Source organism: Mus caroli, chromosome X (assembly GCF_900094665.2).
Source record: "Mus caroli chromosome X, CAROLI_EIJ_v1.1, whole genome shotgun sequence".
Lineage (NCBI taxonomy): Eukaryota > Metazoa > Chordata > Mammalia > Rodentia > Muridae > Mus > Mus caroli.
The window spans coordinates 102,958,727-102,968,347 of NC_034589.1; the positions used below are offsets into that span (position 1 = coordinate 102,958,727).

The following is a 9,621-nucleotide window of genomic DNA, read 5'->3' on the forward strand; positions in this document are numbered from 1 at the left end:
TAACCCTGTCTCTGTCTTTATGTATATTAAGAACTCTACTACTGCTAACATTTTCCCACCCATTGTCATTGGGAACTTGAAGAAACACTTTCAAGATCCTCTTTTGGTACATGGTCATTACCGTACCTCACATGTGACCAGCCCACATCATTTTCCTATTAGGTTTGCAGTCCTGGGGTAATAACGGAAAGCAGAACCAATTTACGTGATTAAAGCTGTCATCCTTTGTAAGATGTAAGCAGACGCTGAGAAGCAAACCAGACAGAAAGGACTTTTTCTGAGTTTGGATTGTTGGCGTCTCAGAGGAGCAAATCTTTAGGTATCCTGATATTTGGAAAACGTAAGTCTAAATTCTTAGTTTTATTTGTGTTTCATTTTCTTCTCAAATTCTTTCAAATAATAACATAGATAGGTTTCATGGAAACATATGTAATATATAACATAGACTTATGAGACGAAATCTTTATCTTGAATGAAGGCAACTTGACCTTTTTCATTCTTATAGAGTTGACGTTTAATTTTGCTATGTAAGAGGCAGGTTTTGCCATTTAGCCCAGGCTGACCTTGAATTTAAGATACTTTTGCCTCAGCCTGCTAAGTTCTGTGATTGCAGGTGTGAAGCATTATGCCTGACTTTTTACATAGATTTTACAGTGAAATTTGAAACTCTTAGACTTGTATTAATAAATGATGTAAAAGCATGAAATAGCAAATAAGGAAGGGAGCTTTGAGTCCAAAAGAAGAAAAAGGAAAAAATTAAAAAGAATGGAGAAGGAAAAAGCAGAGACCTACATTATAGGAAAAATATAGATAGCTATGATTATAGTTTAGTTCAGAAATTTTCCATAGGTATAAATTTTATTTTAAGTGCCCTTTTAGACAGTAAAAGGCAAGGCATTTTTATTAATTTCTAAATAAATACTAAAAAACCCCAGCTCAATATAATGTTAAGCATATCTCTGATTTTGCAGTTTTTAAACATTTGCGTAGATGCTATGCAATATTCTCACAATAGTCCAATGAAAATGGAAAGGGCATTATTATAATTTAACTGTTGAGGAAGTTGAGAGCCAGAAATAAGTAAATTCTTCAGGGCTAAACAGTGATAAAAAGGAATCAAAGAATTTCTAGTTTTATCCTCTGTCTCTTAAGCAACAGTTCTTCCCTAGAACATGGTTCATGTCAGAGAAAAAAAATTATATTACATTGCCTTAATTAGTTATTTTATATTTTAGGAGTACAGTTCACTCATATTTTATAACTTGTCTAAGAAAATGCTTGGAGAAGCCTTCCTAACTAAATTCCTCTACAAAGAACAGAGACATGCAAAACTTTACAAACCACTAAGATGTAAGAAGACATCAAATGACAAAAAGGAAAATTGGGAAAATAAGCTTTTAGATACACTGGACAAGTCACTTCCCCCTTTAAAGACTGGAAGCCAAGAGAAAGTTATAGAAGGAAGTGTAACTGAACAAGACAATGATTCATCTCAAATCAAATCTATGGATGAGCTACCTATTGCAAAATGCAAATGTACACCTCTTCCAGGAAATGTATCTGTTGCATTGCCCATTCCAAAGAGGGGACAGGATGAAACACAACTGGATTTATATCGATCCTGGTCATGTACAAGTATTTGCCAGAATTATCCTGACCTACAGATAGGAGGTGACCACATTAGAAACATGTATGATTCTGGTTGCTTTGTGGAACACACACATGATGATGTTTGTAATGGTCCTCTTTTACTTTCAGTGGATATACCATTGGGCCACTCTCCTAAAATGGAGCCTCTCGAGAAAACATCTACCTCAAAATTATTCAATGGTGATGAAATTCGAGAAAAAAGCATGCTATTACATAAGCAACCCCTCTCTAATTCTATACTTAATAATTATATTGAAAGAAAGGTGGATGAACTCTACAAACAGTTTTTGGAAGAAAATCTTACCAGGTGCCTCTCTATAACCAACCTCATGACTTCTAGCATAATGATGAATAATGTCAATCAAATTAGCCTTCAAATCTCTCAAGAGCAGAACATAGAGGCACCCAAAGCCCGAGAAGCCCTTCTCCACTCTTTAGCACTATGTAATCTTCGTAATGTTTCCCACAGAAACAGTACCGAATTAAGCACTCCTAACTTACAAATATCAAACCAAGCTAGTCGGGAATTTGTATGACATCTATAATGGTAATCACCTAAAGACTGGCTATGTCAAATAAGAAACTACAGTAACAATTGCGTTCTCATGCTTTTTAGGTCTCATAAAGTTTCCTTTGTGGTGGTGTTAATTTTGTGAAATTATTTTGGTCCATCTGAATTCTTGTAGGATATAAGTACAATAAATATGATGTGTGACCATTTATGTTTTCTCTCTGTTTTGACACCTTTAGTAGTTTTCACATATGCTCTGTCTGTACATATTGTCACTAAGGTTTGTTAACCACAAAAGCAGTACGAGGAAGGAACTGTATTAAAGCAATTTTAGAGGCATATGATCGGTGTTTGAATAACCTTCCTCTTATTTATGGTACACAGGACTATTTACACTGACAAATAGAATACCCTGGGAGAATTTGTTTTGCATGTGTATATACTATTTTTGTGTGTAGATTCGAAGAGCCTATAGAAAAATAATACAATTTATCTGACATTTTTAAGAGACTTTGATGGAAAGATTAAGGAAAATGGAGACTTTAGTTGGTTCCATTTGAATTAAACTTCATTTTATTTTAAACTCTACTGGCACAAGGATTAACACTTTTATATTACTGTGTTATTCCTTGTTGTTTTTAAATCTGAGAGGAAGGAAGGTACACAGGTTGACTAACTGAAGTATATAGCAAACTGCCAACTACTTCTGAGATTCTTTTGGCAATGTTTTACACTATTCAGATTCTCTACAATCAAGATCTTGACATAAGATAAAAGAAAATGTGTAAAATTTGAAACTGAAACTAAATTAACTAATTCTCATTTTAAAATGTTATATTCTATTGCCATATTGGAAACAAGATCTCATGGCTAACAGCTCACATTTCTCCTATGAATAGTGAAATGATCATCACACATTATTGCTTGTAAATAGATTGCTATGAGCTTCTGTTATAAACTTCCTTTTAATGTGTAATATGTTAATAACTTTATGTATTAATAATCTCCTCAAATAAGTGCTTTGTTCCTTATTAAATTCTAGAGAATGAACCAGCTCAATGTCTTCATAGCTAGTGATTTTTAAATCAAACATTTTCGTCCAGTCCTGTAGCTTGAACTCCTTAGAATGCCTTGCTTTTCACTCCTTCACTACTTCTCATCATCTGCCATATTTGTCCAATCAATTTCAATCATTCAGATATTTGATTCTGAAAAGACAATGGGCAACAATTTTGGAAAACTGATTTACTGTTACGTAAAGACTGAAAATATTGTGTATATTGTCTTATTGTTTTGCTTGATTTTAGTATTTCAAGGAAGATTATTCACATGGAATACATTTGATTTAAGTTTGTACTTTTGAAAATTGAATGAAATATATGTAGACAGCATTCTTGTGGGTAATTTTCTTAGGCACAGTAGTGTGTATTAATATTTATTTATGTAGCAAAGATACCCAAAGTGTTGAGATTATATAGTACTATATAAAACAATAATGTTTAGCTAATATCATATTTTTTGCTAATGTCAAATTTAATACTGCATTTATAGCTTCAGATTTAAAAATTCCACTTTCCTATGCTTACTTTCCCATTTCATCAAAATACCTATTATATGCTGATAGTCACATGATTAACATGGCCTAAAATTAATACAATAATTAAATAAAGATGCTATATTTTGTGTGATGCTTTATTGTGACCTCATACCGGCTTACTTCTGTATTTGAATAAAATATTCATATATGAATGTGATTTTGCATAATTTGGATTTAAATAGTCTTCATATTATTTTTCATTAGGGGCATCCCATGTATGACAACACTCTCCATTTAGGATAATTAATTTTCTGTCTCACTATTCCAGGTGTAGAAAACATTAGTGTTTTTATAGAAATTGGCAGTACTAGTGATTCAGCACATGGGGGATGATCATCATGTTTCTTGACAGGGAATAACTTTATAAAAATTGCAAAATATTTCTCCTGGACTGCCTGGTTGGGCCTCAATGGGAGAGGATGCACTTAGTCCTGCTGGGACTGGATGTTCCATGGTGGGGTGGTATGGTACTCATGGGTGAGCTTCCACTTCTCTGAGAAGGGGAGGGGGTAATGGGGGAGAGATTTATAAGAATGAAACTGAGAGGAATGGGGGCTGAAATTGAGATGTAAAGTGAATAAATTATTAATGAAAAAGCATTCTTAGTGCATTGTTATGTGCTTGTATAGGTCAGTATAATTTATACTCATCTTTGGATTTCAGCTATCAATTGCAGGGCCCAGAAAAGGCTTTACCCAATCTTGGGTAACATTTTTTCCCCAGGAAACTCTGGGGCAGTGACCATGAAGGACAGGATATACCCCAGATTCTTGATACTTTCAGATTTGATCCTTTTCATGGGTTAGTTTTCCAAAGAAGCCAGTCTCCCTGAAGTTTCTGAGACTGAAGCTAACATTTAAACAGTGAATTCAGTTAATGTGTGCAGTACATAATGTGTGCTTGGATGAAGAATGAAAGGCTGGTTTGATAAGAATTATTATGGTAGAATAAACTGGAGTAATTATTCAGTTAGGTCCATAATTGTTTTTAGTTAAAACAGGATGGAAAGAAATCAGCTAGATAAATAAAAAAGTTTTTAACAGTTAATGCATTGTGAAAACTTTGAAAATAGAAACATTATTTGTAAGTAAAATGACAGAGGGTTATTGGCTATAAACTTACCAAAATGTTAAAACTGATATAATAATCATCTTAAAAGTGCCCACAGATAGTTTAGAACTTTAGATCCCCAATCACACCATTGTGTGTTTTTTTTCATCAAGGGCTAGTAGAGACTGTCTATTTGCTTTTGTATACGTAGTATAGGGGCCGTCAGATTAGGCAAGATCTCTTTCATCTCTAGCTCCAAAATGGTCTTATTATATCTTGGTTTAATGATTGTAAATGTTCAAGATCATATTACAATTTTACAAAACATCCTTTAAGTAAGTATTCACGATAATGTATCTACAATGATGATATCCAAATGAAGATATACTGACTTCAACTTCAAAATGATTGAATCATTGTTATGAACAGCTAGGTTCTTCAGTCATTCTGTAATTTCATTTCTCCTTAAAGCTGGTAGCTTATAATCTTGTGATATAGTTCTTGCTTTCACTTCCTGAAATGAACTTAAGGTACATTATTATGGGAAGCATCAATTGTCAGTTACCTCGGTTTTTACTTGAGACTTCCTGAGATTCATAGATAGGCTATTTGCTGAACTTCAACTCTCCTGTATAATTGCAAGTGGGAAAATTTCTAATAAATAGACTTTGAGTAGATTTGAAAAAGTTAAAGGAAAAGGTCAAACTCCTAGGGACTTTTGTGGTTATTTTCCTTTAAGAATTCAACTCTGTTTTAGTAACATACTTGTAGCATTGTCATTAGGACGTAAACAACAGCAGGGCATTTCCCCAAGTAGTGGCTGGCATTCTTCCTTTAGGCCAGGCACTGTGTCTTAAAACTCAGGATGATGGAGTTAGATGCCTTTCATGAGTACATGACAATAGTATTGAACAGCATTTTTTATCTAGAGGACAAATAAACCAGCTATTACATGCCTTTGGAAGATAATTTTTTTTTTCCTAATTAGATATCGAAGAGTTCTGAACAACATAGACATAAAGCCCTGTGTGGAGAGTCTAGTTGGATTTTTCACTTTGGCAAATGTAGAAAACTAAACACTCAGCTTTTTTTTTTTTTTTTTTTTTTTTTTTTTTTTTTGGTTTTTCGAGACAGGGTTTCTCTGTATAGCCCTGGCTGTCCTGGAACTCACTTTGTAGACCAGGCTGGCCTCGAACTCAGAAATCCGCCTGCCTCTGCCTCCCGAGTGCTGGGCTTAAAGGCGTGCGCCACCACGCCCAGCTAACACTCAGCTTTTATCTCACTCTGTTTTTTTTTTAATATGTGTTATATGAGCTCATGTGTTAGTGAACTGACACTCTGTACAAAGCAGTAAGAGTCGCTTTGACATAACTGACAGACTAAAGATTCCCTTTTTTCCCTTTACAACATTTAGCAAATAAGTGAGTAGTCTTATTTTCAAAATCAAAGCTTTAATCCAATACATGGAAAGTAGATTCCCAATGAGAAGGAAAGAAATTTCATATGAATTTAATTAGTGATCAGACTGGCATTAGTACTCAAGGCTTCTGAGGACCAGTCCAGTTGATTCTTCTCAAATCAATCAAATTATCAGCTTTCCATATACTATATGGTGATTTGATATACACATGATGCATGTCATTCTAGAACCATAATATCACCACCCACCATCATCATCATCATCATCATCACCATCAGTGTCATCACCACCTACTATCATAGACAGAGTATTATGTAGCATCATGCAAGTTAGACTTGGTATGTGGCCTGCAGTATATACACAAATCCTGTTTTCAAGTTTTCCAGAATAATTCCCTAAAGTGCTGCTTCTAGCCACCAATCATCATAGGTACAGCTATTAGACTATACCCCTGGCAGTTATTACCCTGATACTAAGAACAAAGGGTGACATATTTATTCAGCTTGGGGGGGGGTTCTTCTAATAGAAATACCAATGGGGAATGTTTTAAATGTCTCGTGAGGAAATAATTGAAAGGAGAAATACCAAGTGCATAAAATGGAAATAATTTTATATGCAACAGATACAGAATCTACAAAGGGAAAAAGAAAATCTACTTTATAAATCAATGTAAGTACCATTGTTTGAGTAAATAGATTTATTTGTGATTTTCTTTCTAGCCACTTTTGACATTAAACTTTTCTTTATTATATAGATACAAATGAAGAAACTCTTTAAGGAAATTGTATCTATGTTGTTGGGTACATATTTCCTTATGAGTATCCCTTTCTATAATGCTCATTTTAAGCCTATGTTAACATACCTTTAATAAAATCCCAACTTTGTTTCAAAACAAAATGCATAAATATTCACTTTAGAATTGCTAATTAGAAAAAGTAGGGACAAAATAAATCTCATTACTTATCACAGTTAGCAATCTAAATATTCTTCCTATGACAAATGATGTCTGCTGAAATAGCTAGTATGAAGAATCCACAAATTTTAAATGATCTGATAAAGACTTAGAAGTTTTTGAATGGTCTATGGAGAAATTACATGTATGTAGATTGGTATATTTCCTAAAACCTATGTCCCAAGATGGTGCCTGCCTCAAAACAATGAGAGGAACTTTTTAGAAATAAACTTTCTTGAGATTCACTTCTGTCTTAATGTTTTGTTGCTTTGAAGAGACACCATGACAATGGCAACTCTTATAAGGGAAAGCATGATGGCATGCCTGCAGACATGGTGCTGGAGAGGTGGCTGAGAGTTCTTACTTTGACAAGCCTGACCACTCTTCTTGTTGGAGGAATGTGGAGCTGGGTTTTTTTAGATTAGGAAAGCAGTTGAACTCTTTAAGTGGGGTTTAATTGGCCATACTCATAGGAACAGGGAACACAGTGCTGCTCAGAGCAATGTAGATTATTATGACAGTCATCTGGCTCATGAAGTTTCAGAGGAAAAGTATAGGAATAAGTGTCAATATAGAAATATTTTTTTGTGACAACTTGGCAAAGAATGTGGCTGTTTTATACCCTTACCCAAAATATCTGCCTGAAGCTAAATTGAAGAGTTTTGGAATAATTGTGTTGGCAGAAAAGCTAAAAACCAAACAAACAGCCTTGTATTTATTGTGTTCCTTGCTTTATTAGTGGCAACTAATATGCAGATTTATAATGAAAGGGAGTCAGCAAGCTAAGCAAAGAAAATACAAAGTGTGTATTATGAGGTGAAAAGAGTCACCAGGAAGTGCAATGGAGCTAAATCCAATTATCAAGGAGATAAGATGTTTAAGGAAAAGCTTGAGGCTACATGCAATAAAGTTGTGACTTCAGGGCAAGACCCCAAACAAAAGAACTATTGAATGCTTATCATCTTTCAGAGAAATAGTCTAAATAACTCTAATAGTGAGATGATTTGGCATCCACAATAGTGACTGTATGTGGGATGGATCCCCAGGTGTGGCAATCTTTGGTTGGTCTTCCCTTCAGTCTCTGCTCCACAAAGGAGCCTGATATAGTTGTCTCCTGAGAGGCTCTGCCAGTGCTTGACAAATACAGAGGTGGATGCTCTCAGCCAACTATTGGACTGAGCACAAGGTCCCCAATGGAGTTTCTAGAGAAAGGACCAAAAGAGCTGAAGGAGCTTATAGCTCCATAGGAGGAACAACCATATGAACCAACTACTATCCCCAGAGCTCCCAGGGACTAAACTACCAACCAAAGATTACACATGGACGGACCCATGGCCCCAGCTGCATATGTAGCAGAGGATGGACTTGTTGGACATCAGTGGAAGGAGAGGCCCTTTGTCCTGAGAAGGCTGGATGACCCAGGGTAATGGAATGCCAGGACAGGGAAGTGGGAATGGGTGCATTGGTGAGCAGAGGGAGGGGCGATGGGATGGGGGTTTTCGGAGGGGAAACCAGGAAATAAGATAACATTTGAAATGTAAGTAAAGAAAATATCCAATAGAAAAGGTATCTATGCTATAAACCATGGGGGGAAAAACAGTGAGAAGATTTAACCTGAAGGTATGGTATTCAGTGACATTCTAGGTTGATATCTTTGCCTGTGGGATCTGCTGTAATTAATTACCACAGACTGGTGGAATACACAGTAGGCACTTATTTTCACACAGTTCTTGAGGCTAGAATCTTATGAACAAGGTACCAGTTGATTCACCTCTTAGTTACAGCTCTCTTTCTGCTTTGCAAGAATCTCTCTCCCCTTACATGACAGAGGAGCTACTGTGTATTTTTAGTCTTTTTTTGTGGTTTTTCTTTCTTCTTTTTTCTATTTTATTAGGTATTTATTTCACTTACATTTCCAACATTATCCCAAAAGTCTTCCCCACACTCCCCCACCCACCCAATCCCACTTCTTGGCCCTGGCGTTCCCCTGTATTGAGGCATATAAAGTTTGCATGACCAATGGGCCTCTCTTTCCACTGATGGCCGACTAGGCCATCTTCTGATACATATGCAGATAGAGATACGAGCTCCTTGGGGTACTGGTTAGTTCATATTGTTGTTCCACCTATAAGGTTGCAGATCCCTTTATCTCCTTGGGTACTTTCTCTAGCTCCTCCATTGAGGGCCCTGTTCTCCATCCAATAGCTGACTGTGAGCATCCACTTCTGTGTTTGCTAGGCCCCAGCATAGTCTCACAGGAGAAAGCTATATCAGTGTACTTTCAGCAAAATCTTGCTAGTGTATGCAATGGTGTCAGCGTTTGGAGGCTGATTATGAGATGGATCCCCAGGTATGGCAGTCTCTAGATGGTCCATCCTTTTGTCTCAGCTCCAAACTTTGTCTCTGTAACTCCTTCCATGGGTGTTTTGTTCCTAATTCTA

The 9,621-nt window shown here is 35.8% G+C and overlaps 1 protein-coding gene across 1 annotated transcript; it reads left to right on the forward strand.

Moving 5' to 3' along the window:
* The first annotated feature begins 207 nt into the window (after nt 1-207).
* Nucleotides 208-3,912, forward strand: LOC110287503 (uncharacterized protein CXorf21-like). The gene is made up of 2 exons (XM_021154101.1): nt 208-340; nt 1,236-3,912. The coding sequence occupies exon 2, from the start codon at nt 1,275-1,277 to the stop codon at nt 2,184-2,186; it is 912 nt and encodes a 303-aa protein (XP_021009760.1). The 5' UTR covers nt 208-340; nt 1,236-1,274; the 3' UTR covers nt 2,187-3,912.
* The last annotated feature ends 5,709 nt before the right edge of the window (nt 3,913-9,621 follow it).